This window comes from Branchiostoma lanceolatum, chromosome 6, assembly GCF_035083965.1.
Source record: "Branchiostoma lanceolatum isolate klBraLanc5 chromosome 6, klBraLanc5.hap2, whole genome shotgun sequence".
Lineage (NCBI taxonomy): Eukaryota > Metazoa > Chordata > Leptocardii > Amphioxiformes > Branchiostomatidae > Branchiostoma > Branchiostoma lanceolatum.
This window is the reverse complement of record NC_089727.1, coordinates 6,596,384-6,618,563: the sequence shown is the minus strand read 5'-3', so window position 1 is coordinate 6,618,563 and position 22,180 is coordinate 6,596,384. Positions and strand designations below refer to the sequence as shown.

General features: G+C 43.9%; 4 protein-coding genes across 5 annotated transcripts in view; 3 read left to right on the top strand and 1 right to left on the bottom strand.

Moving 5' to 3' along the window:
• Positions 1-74: 74 nt before the first annotated feature.
• Positions 75-2,547, top strand: LOC136436299 (DNA-directed RNA polymerases I and III subunit RPAC2-like). The gene is made up of 5 exons (XM_066430153.1): positions 75-207; positions 781-878; positions 1,534-1,610; positions 1,809-1,888; positions 1,981-2,547. The coding sequence occupies exons 1-5, from the start codon at positions 175-177 to the stop codon at positions 2,044-2,046; spliced, it is 354 nt and encodes a 117-aa protein (XP_066286250.1). The 5' UTR covers positions 75-174; the 3' UTR covers positions 2,047-2,547.
• A 1,033-nt stretch (positions 2,548-3,580) lies between these two features.
• Positions 3,581-4,389, top strand: LOC136437217 (serine/arginine-rich splicing factor 4-like). Its single transcript, XM_066431698.1, has 2 exons — positions 3,581-4,096; positions 4,363-4,389. The coding sequence occupies exons 1-2, from the start codon at positions 3,581-3,583 to the stop codon at positions 4,387-4,389; spliced, it is 543 nt and encodes a 180-aa protein (XP_066287795.1).
• The window catches only part of LOC136436296 (cilia- and flagella-associated protein 337-like), a 51,385-nt gene continuing 33,467 nt past the window's right edge, over positions 4,263-22,180 (top strand). Inside the window, exons 1-3 of one of the 2 annotated variants that reach the window (XM_066430145.1) lie at positions 4,263-4,443; positions 4,968-5,033; positions 16,375-16,840. In XM_066430145.1, coding sequence (XP_066286242.1) covers positions 4,394-4,443; positions 4,968-5,033; positions 16,375-16,840 — 582 coding nt within the window. In that variant the 5' untranslated portion in view covers positions 4,263-4,393. The remainder of the gene's footprint in view (positions 4,444-4,967; positions 5,034-16,374; positions 16,841-22,180) is intronic. The other variant, XM_066430147.1, reaches the window with a different exon arrangement.
• LOC136436295 (Krueppel-like factor 16) lies at positions 6,586-8,939 on the bottom strand. Its single transcript, XM_066430144.1, has 2 exons — positions 8,275-8,939; positions 6,586-6,996 (listed from the first exon to the last, which is right to left on the bottom strand). Exons 1-2 carry the CDS (start codon positions 8,846-8,848, stop codon positions 6,713-6,715), a joined length of 858 nt encoding a protein of 285 aa, XP_066286241.1. The 5' UTR covers positions 8,849-8,939; the 3' UTR covers positions 6,586-6,712.

Sequence of the window (22,180 nt, the reverse complement as noted above, 5' to 3'; positions counted from 1 at the left end):
TTAGCGGTATTCACTCTAAGATGCTGCGAAAACTACTTCTATGGATAAAGATAGATTTATTTTGATTACATTATTTCGTTTTAAGTGAACTCTGTTCAAACGACTGAGCTAATTTGGCTTCCATAATTTGGACAGGCATCAACTACACAGGAGGACAGGCAGCTATCTTTCAAAATGGCTGAGCAGCAGAAGAAAAAGTTGGAAGTGGTTTGTACAAAGCTTTTTCCTTGGGACGGCTTGGGTCATAAATACCTTTCTAGCTTTTTGTATGGTACCTATTGTTGACTCTAAGTTTTAAGAGTAAAGTGAGTAGTGATCTATGTATATCTATTTAGATACAAGTCGGTGAAAGGGACACAGAAATGCCCCCCCTCCCCACGCATGCTTGCTCCTGTGCACGTGAATAATAGTAACGTGTTGTAACTTGCGATTTTAACCAATTTTATAAGACTTGTTGACAGAATGTTCCCGTCAATAAGACATGGCACTGTTGACAGGATTTGGAACTATTGACAGGATGTACCTGTCAATAAAATCATTTGGGCACTATTGACAGGCTGTTCCTAGGCTAGTGTCAATAAAATAAGATATTTTGGCATCTTGTCAATTAGAACTTTTTGGCATTATTGTCAGGATGTTTCTTTTATATTTTTGTGTATAACACCTCTGCATCTAGCCTGTGTTTACGCAAGCTCTCGGGCGGAGGTTAATGACCCCCACCCCAGCAGGAGACTATGATGAGATGATGATGATTCCTGTCTGTATCATGTATGTCCACAGGTGCAGACCCTGGACAGTGATGAGTCGTGTCAGACGTTTGTCCTTCACGACGAGGACCACACCTTGGGGAACGCCCTCAGATACATGATCATGAAAAAGTAGGTACTGAGTAGTGCTCGTCGGCATTTACCTGGCACAGTCCTGTTCTGAGATGTTTCCTTAATCCAGAGGAGTGATAAACTTACACTTTGGGATTGATTCTGCCTTGTGTAGCCCATTAGGAATGGTCTGAATTCTTTGCAGGGGGTGTCTGTGTGTGTGACAGTGTTGGGGGGGGGGGTGTAAGTCAGATCCTCCAAGGGATCCTGCCTTGTGTAACTTTGGTCTCCTGCTGCCCCTACGGCTGACAAAGCTATGGGAGAGATCTAGAGTGCGTGAGAGTGAGTGTGCTGTCATGTTTATTCTACCATGAATAATTTCATCAGGTTGGTTACTGACTGAATAGCAGTGCACTGAAGCTAGGTGTTACTCCTAACAATGTTGTGAAAATTGTTAGCAGTAACACCTAGTTTTAATGCACTGTGAACCAGTCAGTATTGCCCTGATGAAAATGACAGTCATCAAAACATCGGCTTGTGTAAATAAATACTTGGTTGTTGATAAAGAACTTTGCTATTCATGTTTATTCTTGTTCTCAATGTCATGTCTGATAATTAAGAATTGGTAATAATTGAAAATTGGTGGTCTATTATTTGCCCTGATAGATCTACTATGTTGATACAGGTCTAGAAATTTATTTTGTCTTACTTTCAGCCCTGATGTGGACTTCTGTGGCTACAGTGTGCCTCATCCATCCGAACATAAAATCAACCTCAGAATACAGAGCAGAGGTACCAGACTGTTACCTTTTATTTTTGTCATGAGCATCCTGTCATAAATTTGTATCCACGGCACCATAAAAACCAAATTGCAGAGAAGTTGACAAAGAGTAGATCATCTAAGGGACGATCTAATTGTGAAAAAAAAGCCTTACCTAATGAGATATCTATGAAAGAACCTCCCATAACCTATGTTATTTGCCATATCAGGTCCTCCGGCTGCAGACATTCTCAGACGAGGGTTAACAGAATTGAACGCCTTGTGTGAACATGTCCTCAACACCTTTGAGGTAAGCAATCAACAGATATCCTTTTATTCAAATGAAAGTTCATCTATGATCTAGACTAATTTCACTGACCAATTATGTTTCCTTTTCTGCAGGGTGCAGTTGAGGAATACAAGATGAACCAGGCAACAGAGAACACAGAACCTATGGAAACTGGATAACATCCAACGTTAACCCTTTGAAATAGTGTCATGTTGTATTGTACAGTACCGTAACCATATGATTTTTTTACGAATATCAAAGTCCTGGTCTGACAACCTGTCTGCTGTTTATCATTAACTGGCCTGGAATCCATCCTGTTCTAGCTCCAGTTCACTCCTGTACAGAACAGTCTGGCCCCCATCCCCATTGAAACCTTTGGTCCATACCTCCTGTATCATTTCAGGATTCAAATATTTTTCATAAGCAGTCAATGGGGTCAAGCCTCCGAAGGCCTGTTCGAACCCCATTAACTTGCTGTTACAAGCGACTTGGAGCCAATCAGAACTCATGGCTGTATTTTAAGTGAATGTTCAAATTCTAATTGTTTCTAAAATCATAGGTGCCAGACTACTAGTATTTTGCATGGAAGCAATCGCAGTAGCAAACAGACCTGCAGTAGGATGGATACTAGGCTATCATTAACCGGAGATGAGATGACATTAAAACATCCCTGAACCTTTGTGGTATTGAGTCTGTCATCCATTCTTTTCTTAAATATGGTACATGTACATACTAAATTTAGTATTCATTAGTCATTGTAGAGGTAGTAATATACCACATGTTTATATCACTGTGATTGTGCTTCTGCTCTATCACCATGACCTGTACTTAGCTTGAAACAGCATGAATATACAACAAAGGTCTTTCATAAAGACAATGAATTACTCATTTACCATATAGTATAAAACGACCTTGCAATGTCGAGTGTAACATGCCGGTTCCAGGAGTCACCTTAGTGGTTCTTCTTGTTGGTAAGACCGGCCGATCTCAATGATTTATTACCCATAGTCGTGTCGCTGTTCGTTGGCATGGCATCCACATAACCCAGCCTGGCGTTAGGCAACTCTCAAGCCTTGGCCGTTTGGTCCGTTGCTGAATGAGTGTTTGTATGTTTTATTTCCAAGACAACAATACATATGTATTAGTAACAAACGGGCTAGCAGTGAGGATTGTGTAGAAATCTGTTCCAGAACTGAGTGCGTAAGACCGGTGTTGTTCTAGAGCGTTCTTATTTGTGTGTTTCCGTCTCAGACGTCGCTTGGTAACTGTCACGCCCAGACGTTAGGAACGCACGGTGAATTTTCACATCTCCGGAAACTGGCTATCTTCATAATCAACGGCAAAGCTTCTTCTTGTGATCATTCTAGCGCCTGTGACAGGTGATTTTATTCAGTAGTTATATAGCCTGTTGTTGAAGATGGAGAGCCACAGTGTGTCGGATTAATACCAAACGGTAGCAGTGTGTCAGTGTAGAACTAGAAATCTCAGAACGGAACGCGTGTAATGCCGGTGTTGTTCTGGAGCGTCCTTATTTGTGTATTTCAATCTCAGACGTCCCTTGGTAACGATCACGTCCAGAGGCTAGGAACGAACAGCAAACTTCACATCTCCAGAAAACTGGCTGTAATGATCAACGCTTAACGGCAAAGCGATTGTTATCATTCTAGCTCCTGTGACTGGTGGCTCTATCGAGTACTTAGCCTGTTGGTTGACATGAAGAGCTACAGTGGATCGGACAAGAAGGCAGGGGACGCAAAGGGTAAGCAACCAGCGTCGGTGGTGTCCCTTACCGGCGCCGAGTCGGCCACCGGCGGCAGGGCCAGGAAAAAGCGGAAAGGTCGCTCCACACACTCCGTACACAGAGGTGACGGGACCCGTCCCTCCTCCAGCATCACCCGGCCTCCGTCCAGCAGGAGACAGAGCAGCCATCACAAGAAGTGTCGCAGCAGTTCACACAGCGCTCCGTCCAAATCATCCGTGCATAAACATGTAGACACATCAACAACCTCTTCGACTTCGGTGAAACGGAAGAAATCCGGCAGGAAAAGGTCTGTGCAGAGCGCGAAGGGTAAGAAAAGAAGCGCCAGAGATGAGAAGAACAGTGTTTCTACGTGGTCGCCATCGCGGGATGACATAGTTACACCTAACAGCAGTCAAGAGTCGGTGCTACGGGTGGAGTATCTTACCCACGCGCATAGTTTTGAGGAACAAGAGGTTCAGACACCTTCAGTAAGTTTTCCCTGTGAGGTCGAGAGCAGGAAAACATTGCCAAGCAATGTTAAACAGGACGTCGTTTTGTTGGAGGAAACCGACGCGAAATCCACGCCAACTGGCGGCGTGAAACGCGTCGCAGGAAATCAGTTACAAGATGGGCGTGACCAGTTTGTCGGGCAGGGCAGTGCTGCTGCCTCTCTCCCGAGGAATGACGTGCGCAAATCGCCGTCACTTAGAGAGGCATCCAAGCAGAGAAAACCCACGTTGGTATGTTCAGTCAGAGACGCCTGGGGATCAGCAAACACTGACAAAATGGACGGGAAGAACAGAAAGGATCAACACGTCCGCTTTTCGTCGTCCAGGTAGGCTTAAGTGAAGCTACTTGTATATATACGTATTCCTGGCTTGCCAAATGTTACTTAGTTGTAAAGCGGTATGTACTTGTCCCACAAGCTTAGAACAAATACGAGAGGACAGAGTACAGTTAACGTTAATACTGGTTGGAACGACCTTCGTACATTCTTCCAATGTTTGACCGAATTGCTGACGAGAAAGGACGTGTTCAAATAATGTGAAGAGGTGCAAAGGGCTTCACCATTCTACACTTTATAGTAACTGTTATAGGATTCGTTCCAACTATGAGATTAACATCCTTGGTTCAGCAGTCTACACAAGCATTTACGGCGTTTGGCTGTGTCTATATCTAGTTGACATCATGCGACACATGTACAGTATGAAATTCTTCGATTTTGTTCTGCGCCGATATCGATGTACATGTAAGAAAATCACAAATTAGTGATCAAAGTAGAACGTTAACAAACCCAGTCCGTAGCTAATCATAAGGAAAACTCTCACTTGTCTCTTTTCTTCAATTTTGTCCTTTTAGTTCACGTCGAACGGACTTCAGTGGTAACAACGACCGAGAAGCCAGCCAAGAATACGACGACAGCAGGTAGGTCTTACTACCATATGTCAAACTAACAGGTGTCTTCTCAATAAGCCAAACAGAAAGAGTATCCAATTTCCAGTAAGAATCTATCTTTGTGTTTATGTCACCCTCTGTCAAGAAGTTACAGGTGACCAGTCAATTTGTTACACATTACTATCCCAATCACGTTCCCTTATCTCCCTTTTACTGATGCGCCAATGACTCGAAAATGCAAACAAAGCTCTGGGAGGTGGTTGGCATACATTAGTCACAGTGTTTTCACACGTTTGAACAGACAGCGCGTCAACCCCTTTTCAAGTAATCCCCAAGCAACATTTGAAAAGTTATCTCAAAGCAGATGTAGAATAGCAAAATCGTAAAGTTTCTCAATCTCCCGGTTTTGCGGAACAGCGAAACAGGAAGCTTGAAAAACGTTACAATTTTGCCTTTCTACATTTGATTGGAGATAACTCTTCAAGGGTTGAAGTGTCGTAAACTACGAGTATTCCTAGTATCTACACTATTTCTAGTATACATGAAACTTCCCATAAACTATTGTACCATTTTTCAAAGAAATGACAAACAACTAGGCGCAACAGTGTGGTGGGAAAGAGGTGTTTTATTGTGGAAATTCAGTTTGAACGTACACACAGGATGGTACATACGTGTGTCACGTTGGAATAATCTCTCACAATAAACATCTTATATAACGACAATTTCCCTCTCTCACATACTGAATTAGAATGTTGAGAGGAACCAAGGACATAATGTCCTTGGAGGAACATGGGCACAACATTTCCCAAACCTACGGTACATTAGCAAAAACATGGTGAAAAGCTCTTACATCACAACATTTAGCATTTCAATGTACATATTCATGTAGGTACTGATTGCAAGGACAACATTTCTGCTATTTTTTTCTATGCTTACACAACTGGTAGCGTACTTTGCACAATTACTTGCACAATTATGCTTACATTTAATGACTTGGGGATGTTTTAGGAAGCTATCAAAAATGGGGGGGGGGGGGGTTCTCCTTAGGACGATTTCGTACATCATTATTTTTTCTGTACCTACGTACCACACTTTTTCGGTACTTAAATAGCAATACACTTGTCATCAATATACTTGAATACCTTTTTTGTAGACAATAGGTAGGCATTGTTTTTGAACGACTGTGGTTTTGATCAAAATCTTTGAAAGTGCACCAGTAGACACATTGTAACAAACGTTTTCTGTCAATATTCGTCAAAAGTGGCAAAACAGACATGGGAACAATTTTCGGTCCAATTTTGCAATTTTCTAATACATTTTTGCTGCTAGAGATTCACTGTTTCTCTAGGTCATAATCTTCTTATAGTATTTTTCATTATTCTATTTCAATTCGAATGATTTTGACGAAAAATAAAGTGAGGACGCTTTAGCGATAACTGCTCTTCCGTCCGAAGGACTGGAAGTTGTCAAGCTAGCTTGTCAGAAACGTCTCCTAGCTGCCCGAAGCGGTACTGCATTTTGCAGCTTTGCTCGTGGCTGTCAGCCGGTCTTCAGTCTGGTTTTTACCAGCAACAGACCTCGTCTTGGCTCAGTAGCATAGGAGCTGAGTCGCTCCACGTCACATTATGTAATCGTTTTACGCAATTACAGTCGGAGAAAACAATTTTGCTGTCTTCTATTGTAGCAGTGTCCTACTATTCTTACAAGCGTCACTTTGTTGAATACACCTGTGGCGTGAGCACTAGTGTGTTGTACGGGCTGAATCTGTCCTTGGAGGCTGTCGGGTCCCGCCGGAGCAGTGCTCTCCTCTCGGCGCCTTTCAGGTGCGTCTTGGCGTGCTTGGTGAGATGGTCCTTTCGGCTGAAGGCCTTGCCGCACTCCGTGCAGGGGTACGGGCGGACGCCGGTGTGGATTCGTCGGTGCCTGGTCAGCTCTTCGTTCCGGGCGAAGGCGCGTCCGCAGCCGGGGTGGTCACAAGGGTAGGGTCGTTCGCCTGGGGGAAAAAAGAAGCGATACAGATCAGATCTATGCTCATGAGCAACAAAGATACAAAAAAAGTACAATTACACTCCAGGGAGATATTGTTTCGACATCCCATTATGTGTTTTTGTCGTTTTTACTTTGGTTGGTTTTCTTTTTGTTCCCGGCAAAAAAACACTACTAAAAGACGTCAAAGACAGGTCGGAGCCTAAAATCTAATTGAAGAGTATCAAATAATCTGATAAACCGCTAATGTTTAACTTTCTATCCACCATGCTGTCCTATCTGTGTTCGAATCAAGGCTGACACGCGTTAGACAGGCATGTTAGACCGCGACGCACCAGGAGGGTTCCCTAAGCTATATCAGCACCAGCACGACTCCAATTTATAGCAACACACAATTTACAGGCTTTAACAGACCGTGAAAAAGCATGGTTTGGATTGCTCTATTTTTTAGGTCCACAGAGAGGTCTGGTAGAGACTACCTGGTCAAGGGCACTGACCTTGGTGTCACGTTTGCACGCAAGAAAGCAGCAAAAATCACAAATCTACAGATTATAACACTACAAAAGTCGGATAGTGTATTGTGGTATCAAACCATCACAAATTCACACCCATGTATGTTATATATAATTTAGTACTATGGAATGGTCCTGCTTCTTTACAACACATGTTCTCGCCACCTCCAAAAAGTTCACATCTCCTTTTCAAGGAGGTAACAACCTAATGTTAACCAATAAAAAGGAACCTTTCAACGCGGGATTTGAGGCTGCAAGAAGTTATGGCGAGATCAGATAGCAATACATCTAACGTTAGCCTCTTTAGCAGACTTACGGTTTCGGCTATTTTGGCTTATCCTCAAGCCTCACGTTGAAAGCTTCCCTTGTATTGATTAACATTAGCTTGTTACCACCTTGAAAACAGTTAGCCGGGGAACGGGGTTAATTTGATCCAGTCCTCGGCAACCTCCAGAAGTTCACGGTTGTCTTTACGTATTTTATTTACGGTGGACCTCGGTCAAAGAGATCTTTCACTCTTTCACTATCTATAGATAAGCCCCTTATAAAGAGAAGGAACACCAATCAACTTATCTATGAATGGAGTGACAAAGTAAAACTTAGAAAGAAAATGTTTTAGTATCACATTTATGGCGTTTGTGTTTTAGAATGGAGTTTTCAGTGAGAATTTACCGTCGATCTTTTGGCAACAAAATTTCTCATCCAAACGACTGGGTATCGCTTGAAAATCGCATAGAAAGTTATTTTGTGCAAATAAAAAAGTAGAAACTCACCAGTATGGACCCGTAAGTGTCCTTTCAGCTGCCCGTTGTTAGCGCAGCACACAGTACAGTAGGGACAGGGGAACTTCTTCTCTGGTCTCTTCCTCTTTCCGCCGCTGATGTCCACTTCTCTGGACGCGTTCTTGTCTTTGGTCAGCCGGAACTCGGCTCGGTCGCTCGCGGACTTCTCCAGCGATGGTGAGGTGGACGGTACCCGGGGGGACGTCCTGTCGGAGCCCGAGGGGCTGTTCTGGACGCGTCGGTCCCTAGCCGTCGGGAGGAGCCCGGCGATGGGTCCAAAGGCGGACTCGACTCTTGGCTGGACAGGATGGCTGTCCGCTGTCGGCGGAGACTGCTTCCCGCTGGAGGCGGGGAGTCCGAAGTTAATCCTGGGGTAGAACACGGGGAGCTCGCTGGGCTTGACCAGAGGAGACAGTCCCGGGTGGAAACACGTCGGCGGGTAGGACCAGGACAGGCCGTACGGTGCCGGCGGGCAGCTGAGGACGGTCGGTCCGGAGAAGGCATAGCCGGGGTGCGCAGACATCGAGGAGAACGGTGGGCAGTAAGCGAGAGCGGAGACTTCCATCTTGTATGGTCGAGTGATTGCTGGTGTTCTGAACTGATGGCACGACGCTGTCGCTATCGGTTATATACCCGATCATACACTTCACACCTACCAGAGGAGTGATGGCGCATCTGTGTGCGTGCTCGCTTGGCGTGTCTGTGTCTTCAACCTCAGACATTTGAATATCAGTAGCGGCGGTCGGGCGCTTTGAAGCCACCTTGTTGGGCAATAGGTGTGAAAGGAGTGGCGGAAGCCTTTGAAAGCTTCCGTACAGATTGGTCTCTCTAAAAACTCCTTTATTTTCTGAAGCGGGCGTGAGGTAGTCTCCAAGCAGACCTACGGGTTGGCAAAGACCGTATCCAACAGGCAGAAGGAGTTTTTATAGTCAACCCAAGCTATGAGACTTGGGTTGGCTATAAAAACTCCTTCTGCCTGTTGGATACGGTCTTTGCCAACCCGTAGGTCTGCTTGGAGACTAGGCGTGAGGAACGAACCGATGTTTTTACAAAGTTCTATCGAGGAAACACTCCGACACAGTCATCATCTTATGTACTATTTCAAGCAACGTCCAGACACGGAAGCTCATATCCAAGGCACATGCGTACGATTAATTTTCTACTCACTTCAACCAAGGAGGTCTTTCCTTGAACTTCAAACTTGGGGGTTTGTTTTTTGAGATGGGACAGAACAAACTTCAGCGAGGGTAGAGGCTTTTACGTAGAGTAGACCAACTTCACTCAGTCCAAGGAAAAGGTACATACATTGACTACATGTCTAGTTAGTAAAAAAGCTGACCTCCTTTGATGGTGAACTTCGCCGTTTATCCTAACGGTTAACCGGATTTTTTCCTTCTGTCTATATGTTTCACGACTCTAACGAGGAGCTAATTGTCAAAGGGGCCGACGTGCTACAAAGGGCACCGCTGCGACTTGACACATCTCGGCGAGGCCCAACTTGCACCGTGCCCCCACCAACGGACTTGTGCCAACAAACCCCGCCGTCCTCGCGCACGGGGCATCGAAAATTTACACTGAAGCTGTGAAAAGGCCAACCGCGAACAAAAACATATGGTGTTTCGCGTAGGTGTGAAAAATTGGCCTGGCTGCTGTAATTGAATTCAGGCCGGTTAATCCACGTGTTCGCGTGGAAGTGAGAATTTATTTTACGGACTCAAAATCAATTTGGGCTTAGATAATCTTCTTCAGGCGACTGAGCGGCGCGTGGATAGGTGTTTCTGCTTTAAATCTTTATAAGCGGATGAGTCGGTCAGAGGTTATTCTGATAATCTTTTGCGGCCTCTTCTGCGTTTCTATATACAAATATACGTCTATTATAAAACCTCCTTGATTTCTGATAGTGCCCGCTTTCAAATGCCAAGGTCACATTTCCAAACTGCGTACCCGGCCGGGCAGTTTGCCGGAACTTGAAAAGTAAGATTTAAAAAAAAACGCACAAACGTTAAAAAAATTGTCACGAGCACGGTTGGAGATAAGACAAATTTTTAAATCTTGATTAAATAGCAAATATTTCTTTTAAAAAAGGGAATTGAATCATTTCTTCTTTCTGATTAATTGATTACGTGGAGTGGCTGGTCATGATTCATTTTTCACGCTCGTTTTCAACTTCCGCTGAGGTGTGATCAAATGGACGGCAAATTTGTTTAAAAAAAAAACACTGTAGCTTTGTAACAGTAAAGGTCTTCATTCGAATGTTGAATTGTCAATGCAATTCTTGAAATATAAAACTTACCAACTAAACTAAAAATCTAGCTATAACACATACCAGGGTCTCATTTTCAAACCGGCGGCCGACTAGGCTGTTTGCAAGAACGGCAAGTATGATATAAAAGACAACAAAACACACAAAACGTGAAACAAATAGTCATAAGCATGATCTTTGCATATTTCTTACATTCACTTTTATTTTTTGTTCCCGCAAATAGCCCGGTCGGGTCCTGAGTTGAAGTGTGAACCTGGTTTTACTTGTATACTTGTCTAATTGGTGAAAAGTTAAAAGCTTGATATTTGCAAGGAGGTTTCAATCAGTTTGATATTTGGTAGAGGTTCTAATTAGCAGGGCTATCATTGACTATAAATGATGAAAAATGCATGTAGTTGTCACCGGCGCACATTGCAGAAGAAGGCAGGTACGCGCGCATCGCCGCTTATCGTAATTAGCCGCGTGCCCAGCCTTTGAAGTCTTCACACGGAAGTGCAGCGCGGCCATTGTCAGCCAGTGACGAGCCTCGTTAGATAGCTGACACAAATTAGCACCAATCAAACCTTTTTGTCCTGCCTCACCACCGGCTTTGATCGACCGACGCACGTTGCCGAAGGCTTTAGCACAGAAATCGGACTTTAAATTTCTCTCCACGGACAAACTAGACACTAAATTATTATTTCGTTATATGTGAATGCACCATGTTAGTCAAGTTTTGTATTCTTATCTGTCCACTTTTCTGTCCTGTGTATATATGTTTAGTGGTGGCGTTGATAAAAGTTTGTAAACTTGAGCGCGCCACAACTACTTCTGTATTGCCAGCTTACTCGAATAAAAAGAAAAAAAACTAGACACAGTGCTCAGACATGTATAAAGTTTTGTGATATCTTAACTTAAAGTTAGACAGAATTCTTATTTCGATGTTAACATTTCTGCTTGAGTCCAAACATCTATCTGCGTATCGCCACTGTGGCGTCCGCCCGTTAGCTGCCTGGTCCCAAGGACATTATATATAATGTCCTTGCTGATTTTATTTTAAAAAAAGGTTGAATTGGATCAAGGTTGAATTAAATCATATTGACTTAAACCTCCTTGATTTGATGTAGCCTATTGGTATTAACGTCATCCATGAATAAGTGATGGCGAGATGGGCACGGGTCTACTAAGAAAGTGACGCCGGGAGTGTGAAGCCCGTTGCCATTGACGTCATGACCTCGTTGCTGGCGGAGAAGCGACCGTTGGAAGTGGACGCTGAAGCCAACAAGACTTGATTCCAGGCTACACATAGAACTGATATACAATAAGAAAATAACACATGATAAGAAACAAAACGCACATCCGTAAGCCTGCTAAAAAGGCTCGCTTCAGACTATGCTTACGTACAAGCAACTGAGAATCATTGATAAGCAAAAGAAACGTATCAAAAATAATGCCACACTAAGAATACGGCACAACGAACTGCTTTAATAAAAGAAGTTAGATATAGTTTTTTCAAGGAAGCTAAAAACAGATAATGAGATATTCAACAACCTTGGTTTCATGTTATCAATTTAGTCCATTAATAAGTGATGGCGAGATGGGCACGGGTGTACTAAGAAACTGACGCCGGGGGTGTGAAGCCCGTTGACATTGACCTCGTTGCTGGCGAAGCAGCGACCGTTGGAAGTGGACGCTGAAGCAAACAAGACTTGATTCCAGGCTACACATAGAACTGATATACAAAAAGAAAATAACACATGATAAGAAACAAAACGCACACCCGTAAGCCTGCTAAAAAAGCTCGCTTCAGACTATGTTTACGTATAAGCAACCGAGGATCTTTGATATAAACAAGAAATTTATCAAACAATGCAACACTAAGAATACGGCACCACGAACTTATTTTATAAAAGAAGTTAGATATAGTTCTTTCAAGGAAGCTAATAACAGATAATGATATATTCAACCTCCTTGGTTTCTTGTTATCAATTTCACTCATAAATAAATAATGCCGAAATGGGCACGGGTGTATAAAACCATGATTTTATAAAAGAAGTTAGATATAGTTTCTTCAAGGAGGTAAAAAACAGATATTCAGCCTCCTTCGTTTTCGTTTCAAGGCATCCTCATTTGAGGTGAAGCAAGCTTGGTTTCTTGTTATCAGTTTCGGCCATGAATAAATCATGGCGAGATGGGCACGGGTGTACTAAGAAAGTGACGCCGGGGGTGTGAAGCCAGGCGGCTGTCGTGCGTTCACACCGGCACGACAAGTATGGGCAGTACACAACGCTTTGGAGTGTGGGCGCTACGCCGCTTAGGAACCGTGTGTAATTCCTATGCATTTTTAAACATCCTGGTCACCCCTTCATGTAAATTCTCACTCATTAGTCCGGCGGTGGCCTTTGTGGTCCAACTCAGGGGGCCTGTGGCAAAATTTCCTTGGGGGCACGTTGGCCCCGGAGCCGAATCTCCAAGCAGATCTATATATGGCCTCCGTCGGTCAGTATTGACCATGGTAAAATCCTAATTCACAACAGCCCTACAGCATCGACTATTGCTAAACAGCCCTATACAAGAATGGCAGTCTCTGCCGCAAAAATCACATCTGTAAGCTGACTCAGTTCTATCAAGCAGATCTATCAGTGGCAAAACTCGTGTAATTATTCTACTGCTTTATCACCGTGACATGTAATTAGCTTGTGAGAGCAGAAACGTACAATAAAGGTCTTTCATTCATTAATAAATCTCCTTTGCCATTTGGATACGGTCTTTGCTACCGACCGATAGATCTGCTTGGAGATTACTGGGGCCTAGGCCTGTGCTAGCCCTGGAAACAGTCTGGCTTCGAGGCTAGGGCTGACCATCCTTGGGCTGACCAAGATTTTGCCAGGGATTTTCAAAGTTTGGAAACGAAAACGTGAAAAGAACAGTCGACATGATGAAGATATGAACATAAGATTTCCGTGGTGTAAGGAGACGAAAACCATATGAATTTCAGTTCGACAGTTTTCCTTGTGAATTGTTTCTTTTGCACTGAACCAGCATAATATTTCATATATCTATTCACCCACTTTGTATTTACGTCAAGACTGGATAAGATCTCTTGGTTTGTTTATCTGTACCTTTATTTTATTTCCCGAATACAAATATTCACAAAGAAGCACGATATGATGATAAAAGAGTCACGGACTCACGGTAAATAGAAAAACAGCTAATTACACGATCAATTTCATAGTTTGTATTGAATTGTCTTCAACTCACACTTCCACGTCGCTGAAGTTCGCACACGTGGTACGACCAGGTTAACGATCATCAAGGTTAGGTAGCCTCCGTCGCAGACTTCTGCTACTGGCGTCGGCGTTTATTTTCCTTTTTTACTTATTAGGCGGTCTAACGTTACATTAAATCAAGTACTGTCATAGCTGATATGCAAGTGCTATCAGAAAATGCGGCGTAATGAGAAAGAAAAGCCCAACTCGAAAGCCTACAAAGGAGGCTAGATGGGAGTTGTTTTTTTACTTCGTTCGTTCAAAAGGCACCAAGGAGATTATACATATCTCCATATAACTTCATTGAAGGCACAAAGAAGCTACTCTGATAGCGCTATATGATACGCAACACTTGCCTGGTATCCAAACCTATTTGTGGAAAGGAGACCCGGGAGCTCTAATAGTTTTGGATACCAGGCTAGCGCCACACAGAACATAAATTGTAGATCAAGATCATGTCCTTGGCGAGACTAGCGTGCCAAGAACAGAGTGTGAAGTTGGCAGCCTAGTTAGGAAACTTATGAAACCCGTTGACAAGAAGAAATACTTCGTGCGTGAGTCTGGATTGAATGCGACGAGGTGAACACAGATCAAGAACACCCTGTATTACTGTCTGTGTGGCCCGACGAGACAATGCACTCCTTCAGTGGCCTGCAGTTAGCCTGTACCAGACTCCACGGGTCGCTGAAAAAATAGTAGAAATTGGTCAAATAGACGGATAACATGCCAGAAAGGTTAGTCCGCTATAGAAGTTACAGTTTGCTCGCGTATCCTGATAATATGCCCAGGCTTCTTCGGTACCGGGTGGTTGGGGATCGTTTGGACTGTTAAAGCTTCCCGCTAAATTCAGTAGCGGCTACGTATTACCGTAATTTCGGCAGACTCGAAGCTAGCCTTAACCACCGTGCCTTAACGTGATACGTAGACGCTAAATTACCCGTCCGATTACGCAATACTTGAAATGCGGCGATTGTACTCTACGTTCAATTTTGGCGGCCCGGCTATGAATTACGTGGAAATAAAATGGCAGATTACGCTCTACGTAGAAGCGCACTATCCTCACTTGACTCCACCAGGCCTTCCTACGGGGGAACGGTCGTAGAATTCGGCAAAAATGTTTGATAATTGGCCAGGAGAGTCAGTATACGGAAAGGTTAACATTCCCCCTCACTGCGCTCGGAAATGAAAAAAAAAAACTATGGTGGCCAAACTCTAGATCTTCTGGCAGATATTCTCCTATAGTCGGCGTAGTTAGTCTGGTAGGGACTAGAAGCCGGGCATACAAGGACTATTGAAGGAATGCGCTTTAGAAGTAGTCTGATTCCTTTTGACGTACCTCCCTGTACGGACATCTGTTTCGACACTTCTGGGGCAGAGATGTTCCTGTTGAAGATTGGGGCGTGATCTGGAAATGATCACCAACGATGCTGCTGTATGCTTTCAATTATTCGTCATCCAGGTTCCTCAATAAATTTTCGGAACCTCCTGACTTGTGGAGCTGGTTATTGTGTGGGGTGACACCACTCAAGCGACCTCTCTGGTTTACAGTGGTGACAAACGACTGGATGCCAGACCCCCAATCTCTATAATATCTAACGTTACACGATAGATATCATAGAGACTGGGGGTCTGGCATCCAGTCTACGCTCGTAAAGCTATACGTAGATATATCATACACAGAGTAAAATAAATCTAGCTTTAATACATAGCCTTGTCATTGGTGTTGACATGTGTCTTCTGGCAGTTGGTATTTCGAGCGGATACATTGGAGATCATTGGACCTTGGCCGTTTTAGACCGGTAAAATCGCTTGCCAAAGTAGCTTCCGAATGCCAGTGTCACATTTGCAAATCGAGGCCCTGCCAGACTGTTTGCGTGAAGGAAAAATTTTAATACCTTAATTCTATTTGGCCGATTTCTATTATTTTCAGCCATCTCTCTGGCCTCCCAATTTCTATTCCTTTCAGCCATCTCTCTGGGCTGGTAGAGGCTAGTCTATTATAGCCTGGAGTCCAGCCTTGTTAGTATTGGTCCGCTCCGAACGTCGCTACCCCACCTGGGACCGGACCAAAGCTAGATATTAAACAAGGCTGGGCGCCAGGCTAGGGACTCCAGGCTAAATTTAGTACGCCCGGTCACAAGTTTGCAATGTGAGATTTCCTTCTCACGCCAGTCGCGACCGATAACCGAGGCGCGAAAGCAATACTCTGCGATAGCCTATCAACGAGGCCCTCTTGCGAAAGAAGCCGTTCAGTGCAGGTGATCCGTAGCGGACCGCACCCCACCTGACCGGCGGCTCCTTTTGTTGTCTGTGTTTACCTTCTCCAGTCACGTGCTCAGTTTATTTACATGGCCCGTCCATAACAACGGGTGACCCCTCCGACTAAACTGGGGCAAGAAAACACGGAACCACCCCTCTCTTATTGTACAAGCATTCATTTGGGTAGTCTATCGCTTCAGGAGTCATTTAGACGAAGTCGCGTCGTCGGACTAGTTTTGTGGCTTGCAACCACTTGTTGCTAAGGCAAACTAAGTTCGAGAAATCAAAGTTTTTAACTGTACTCCTCGCTGTTTCCGCCAGGGGGGTCGACTCGGTGCAGTACGACCAGTTGGCTCGGCTGTTGGGATTGGGCAGTGAGAAGGACAAGCGGAGACACCTCGTCACCCGGGGTGAGCGCAAACTTTTAACAAACCTGGCGGACACGCGACCCGCCAAGATGCCGGGAGACTCGGGATCGACCTCGAAGATCCGACCGTCAACGGCCCACGGGAAGATCCAGTCCCAGCGAGTGATGGGCCTGTTCGAGGACAGCCAGCGGCCGCAGACCGCCGCTCCCTCGGGGTATGGCGACGGGACGGCGTCCCGGGCAACCCTGGCCGCCTCCCCGTCCCGCCAAGAGAGGGCGCCCACGGCCCGACCCCGGGTAGCCCAGGGACAGCAGCCCAAGGGAGCCCGAAGGCTGACCGTCGGGGCGGTGGACGGGATCGGACACCAGGAGGCCGCCCATCGGATCCAGGTGCCCGCCAACCAAGGCCAGGTTATGAAGGTATGTACGCTATTAAACATCGACCGGAAGTCTTGACTTGTCTGGTCTTCTAGATAGTTTAAACTTCGCAGTGGTTGTCTATAATTTAATGCCTCATCGGTAACAGATATTCATGAACAAGTCTGTGCCTTCATCTAACGTTGCGTAGGGTAATAGCACGATCGTTTCCGAGTGTCCGAGAGGGCTGCTAACACACAGTGGTCCGGTACCCCCCGCTGTTATAACACAACAACACAACATTGAAATTCATACCAGCCAACGTGCCATATCCAGCCCACTGGGAGTGATCTGTGTAATGTATTGATTTTTGCCGACAAAACCACTTGTACTCTGTCACGTTTGTTTGGGGACGGAAATCAGCGCAACTACAGGGGACAAGTGGCTGTTATCATAGCAATGAAAACGCCCGGGGCTTAATTTCTAATTTGTATGTCATTACATTGTCATTTGTTGAACTTAAATTCACTCATTGGCTTAAGAATTAATCTGCCCGAGGGAGTGGGTTTATGATGTCAATCAGAGATTAACCACTATCAGCAATTGGAGTATTGTAAAAGTGATAGTTTTCTGTTCAACATTTGGGTACTGTAAGTGTTATCAATACTACATGTATGCCTTAAAATATTGACATTGATTCATTGAATCTGTCCATTAATTTGTGAAATAGACAAGTGCTTTGGCTTAAAGGTGGAAGTATGTACTGTCTTTAATCTAACTTTTTACAGTAACTATAATAATATATTACGCTACTATCAGCAAGGTCATGTTGGGTTATCTGAACAATATTTAAGAATGATAGCTAAACATACAAACCTTAACTCTATGATTTTCTTACACATTGTATCCTCACTGAATTTTTTCCTTTAGGCACGCACACATAAATGTACCTTGTCAAGCCTGAAGTAACATAGAAACTACACACGGACCGAGACTGTTCCCCCTCTTCCAAATGGCTTCATATATATAGACTAGTCATATATGTTACATTCGTGATAAAGAAATGCACATTTCATCATCAAAGTCATGTTTCTCAGTTGTGGTAGAACACATATTTTCAATATATGTAATCCATGTTGAACACACAATTTATTAGAAAACAGTGCAAAAATGTTTCTTTAAAACTCTGGCCTTGCCTAGAAGGACTGTGAACAACTGAGCAAACATCGATCCACCTCCTCAAGACTCTTCATCCCTGTCACTGAAGATTTGTTGGATCAGGACAAGGATAAGAACACTTGAAACTGCTCTTCAGGTGTTGTCCTGTGTAACTTGCTACCCTGGAGAGTCTTGTGATTCTAGCTGAGCCAGGATACTTGTGTCTTTTGTCTCATAAGTTTCAGATAAAGACAGTCTCAATCCTGGCTAGACTCCCCTATGTTTCCTGCCGATCCTACTGTAATTGCCAATTGGTAGCCACCCTTCTGAAGCAAAGTTGAACTGTAATTTCCAACTCAAAATATTAACTCAATCATTGAGTCAATGCTGTAATGTTATGCAGATTATCATTATTATCATTGCTATTATTGGGTGGGCCGACTACTCTCTCTTCGCAGCCAAGGGCTGAATTGCGAGGAGCGCACATTAAGCGGGGCTAGATCGCAATGGTCTGTAGCAACTGCCATTCGGCGTGCTGGTGACCTTAATACGACAATCGCCCCATGTGCGGCCATAGGACTGTAGGTTTTGAACCACTCACACCGGGAAGGACCCCTACTCTTTTCGATAAGTGCGGTGGGTTCTTTAACGTGCTCGAGGTGTGGCTCTCCTCAAACACGGGACCTCCATTTAACGTTCTATCCGAGGGACGTCCCTAACCGAAGCTAGGTACTCATTTACACCTGATAGAACACTTGGCTTGGTGAGTTGTGGATCATAAGTTGCAGACAGTTTATGGCACCTACCCCCTCCCCCCCTTCCCACAAGTGGTTGTAAGGCCCTGATTCGGTAGTTATCCTCTTCTTGTTGAGTGGCCATAAATCTTTGCCACACTTTGACCATCTATTTGAAACACTTGGTACGAACTTGTAAAGATAGGGTAGAAATTGCTAGGCAATAACTGTTGCCAAGGGTGATGAGTGATGAGTCAGTGATGACCATACATTTATTTCAGTATCACAGGTAGTATAAAGTGGCAGGGCAAGATCACAGAATAAAACATAAGAAAATATTTCAAGCCCAGACTATGAATGTTACTGGTATGTACATTTTGTCTAGAAGATTACAATCACGCAATGCAGAAAACATTAAGCATTTCAAGCCCTGACTATGAATGACATATGAATTTCGTCTAGCACGTATTCCTTTTTTCAGCGACATCATTGGTTTTCTAAGAAATTGAAAAAAAATTGTGTTGATGAAGTAACACTTTGACTAAATGTGTTTCATTGATAGTCTTGTGTTAATCCAAACTTGTAACAGTATCCTACCAGCAACACAAACATGTCAATACCTAGGAAACATATATAAACTGTCTTGTATGTTTTTGCCACTGTGTTTTGCTATCTGATCTTGTCTTAACACAACCATACCTTCTTTAAGGGACAGACAGGGATGGTCCTTTGATGCAAAATCACTTGCCTCCTTCGTGTAATTCCCAAGATATATTAGTCTCTCTCTCTATTGTATTATATAGACTCTACTGGTATATCAGCAGACTGAGTGCATTGGCAAACCTCATACTACACAGTTTATTTGGTTTAAGCCATTTATCCAAGTTCCGAGTGTAAAACATAACATGCTCTGTTACAGAGCTGCCCAGTATTTATAAGTGGTCTATATGTGGTGTTGCATTTTGAATCATGCAACATTTCTTAGCACTTAGTATGCATAAATTCAGAGATGTCCAAAATGAATTATGCTTTACCTTTAAGTTTAAGTCTGATTGCAAATTGCATTTCCTAAATTCTTCCCTAAGTTCCCAGGACGGGTATCATTTCCACTTGAAACTACTGTATGGGGCAAATGAAACCCTACAGTGGCCAAACTACCTACAAACTCCCCAGGCAAATTATTCCCTCTATAGCCAGTGTAGTTAGTCTGGTAGAGACTATGTAAATACAGGAAACAGTGGGCTTTTGCTGTCTAGGACGTTAACAGACCTGTGACAAATGGCCTCTCTTCCCCTGTTTGCTCCCCTGTTACATGTACATTTAATACCTATTAATCCTGGCTCGAGTTCTAATTATAGTTGCTCCATCGAGCGAGTGGCTGTTGTGTTGTTCTCCAACCTTCCTTCCCAGCAACTGGCTAGAGCGCCCAAAGAAGGCGTCTGGTAGATTGTAAATCTTGTGGACAAACGGACCGTTGGGCCCTGGGATGGTAAATAAAGAAAGATTTGCTCCCGGTGCACGAATGCTTTGTTAATGCTTGGTTCGTGCAGGGTGAAAGGGGCAGACACAACAATCCCCGTAACTAATGGCAGTTTATGATTCTTACACCTTTGAGCACCTGTGGGCTCACTGCTTGAAGGCTCTCCTTGATAGCCCATAAAAGTGTCAAACAGTCATGTAGAAAAAAGTTAACCTTTAGCACACTGAATTAGCCATTTGTCTACCAAGCCTCTATTGATTACGGGATCAGGCAGCAGGGAGAAGGTTAAAGAACTGTTTCTTTAACCTTCATACTGCTAAGGTAGCCATTTGGTACCAAATGTGGTATAGGGTTAGGCAGCATGGAGAAGGTTAAAAAGGGCCCTATACTACATTACTTGTCTTTGACCCCGTAATCCTAAACAGTGTCTTTAACATAGTATAAGGTGGAAGGTCTGTACATGTAGTACATTCCTGGAGTGTTGCTTGGACACCTGTTGTTAAAACTGTGAACACCAAAAGGCCAGTGACCCGTTAATCTTCTCCCTGCTGCCAAACTCTGTAACCAGTAGGGAATTGGGTGCAAACCGGCTACTTCAGAGTGCTAAAATGTCCAGTGGCCTGTTAACCTTTAGCATACTGAAGCAGCCCTTGGGCTAACCATTCCCTAATGGTTGTGGGGTTAGGCAGGAGGGAGAAGGTTAACTGTGCAGCAGGAGAGGCTAGTGGCCCCCTTTAATGGATCCAGCCTGCCCTGATGATTAAAGGCTCATTACCAAATCCATGACAAACTGATCAGCCATGGTGGGAGTGTGGGGGGGATTAGCCACTGGTCTTGCTATATGCTGTAGGGTCCCTAGCCAGTACTGTGTTACACAGTCTCATGCTGTCAGGGGATGATTGAGAGCTGTGGCCCTTTCATCTCCATGGGTGTCTTCTGATGGCAAAATTGTTATGTGGGCCAAGACAGTATACCAGGGCCCATGGATACTGACTTGTAATCTCCAAGCCGCAGATCTACACGGGGCGGGAAATCGTATATGCTAGCCAGATAAGCTCCAGTCAGCCAGATAAGCTCCAGTCAGCCCCGTACGGGAGCTTCTCTGGCTAACATATACGATTTTCGCGCCCCGATTTTCTGCTTGGAGATTAACTGACTTGGCCCTCATAATGATTTTGCCATGATGGTAAGATCTGCTAGGAGATTGGTGGCCTATCACCTCAAGCCAGGAGGCTGTTTAGGGAAGGGGAAGTACAAACAGGAGCTCAGCATTCTTTGTTACTGTCATGGAAAGCAGTCCAATGGAAACCCAGGATCTCCCCCTCCCATCCCATTGACACTGACCAGTCATCATAGCTTCCAACATGATGGTAACAGACAGTTCTAAGTCTGACAATTCTCCTGACTTAATTATGGACCTGGCCAGTAGTAGAAAGGCTGCTAGGAGTGTGATTTAGTCAGGCTATAGCATCACAGGTGCAGATGTAATTTATTAGGGTAGTGTAATACTTATAAACAAATCTGTTAAGCTAAGTAAACAGTTCTGTTAGTTCTGTGGTTATTGATGGTACCTCAGACTGTAGATACCTTCCTGAGCAGCTGGGTAGAACACTGCAAAATAAAACAGCAGAATAAGTGTTTTACAATTAATTGTGTTTAACTATAGCCACATCAAAATTATATCTGTTGTTTTTTCTCTTATTTTTCAAGGAAAATAGATTCAGAGGGTGAAAAGAAGTTAGTATGGTATGACACACCATACTGGTGAAAACATGCAATAAACATGTAAAAGCAGTAATGCAAATGGGTTATGATGTTGATGAAACAGCAAAAGATATAAAAGAGAAGCGCAAACCTAGAAGGTAGAATGTTGATGTTTGTTTTAAGGGATCTAGGCTCCCAAGCATCATTGCCCTACTGTACATGTGCTCTTGTGGTACACGATTGAAATGGTCGCCATCATTTCTGTTGGCAAAATTTGGCAATCTTGGCAAAATGAACTTGGTCAATCAAAGATTTTGCAGAGACTCC

Bases quoted from the DNA above. Each gene is read 5' to 3' on its own strand.
- LOC136437217 (XM_066431698.1), top strand. From the start codon at position 3,581: ATGAAGAGCTACAGTGGATCGGACAAGAAGGCAGGGGACGCAAAGGGT. The intron at 4,097-4,362 runs GTAAGTTTTCCC...ATGTTCAGTCAG, and splicing joins AAGAGGTTCAGACACCTTCA to AGACGCCTGGGGATCAGCAA.
- LOC136436295 (XM_066430144.1), bottom strand. From the start codon at position 8,848: ATGGAAGTCTCCGCTCTCGCTTACTGCCCACCGTTCTCCTCGATGTCT. The intron at 6,997-8,274 runs GTGAGTTTCTAC...TTTTTCCCCCAG, and splicing joins ACACTTACGGGTCCATACTG to GCGAACGACCCTACCCTTGT.
- LOC136436299 (XM_066430153.1), top strand. From the start codon at position 175: ATGGCTGAGCAGCAGAAGAAAAAGTTGGAAGTG. The intron at 879-1,533 runs GTAGGTACTGAG...TCTTACTTTCAG, and splicing joins AGATACATGATCATGAAAAA to CCCTGATGTGGACTTCTGTG. The intron at 1,889-1,980 runs GTAAGCAATCAA...CCTTTTCTGCAG, and splicing joins ATGTCCTCAACACCTTTGAG to GGTGCAGTTGAGGAATACAA.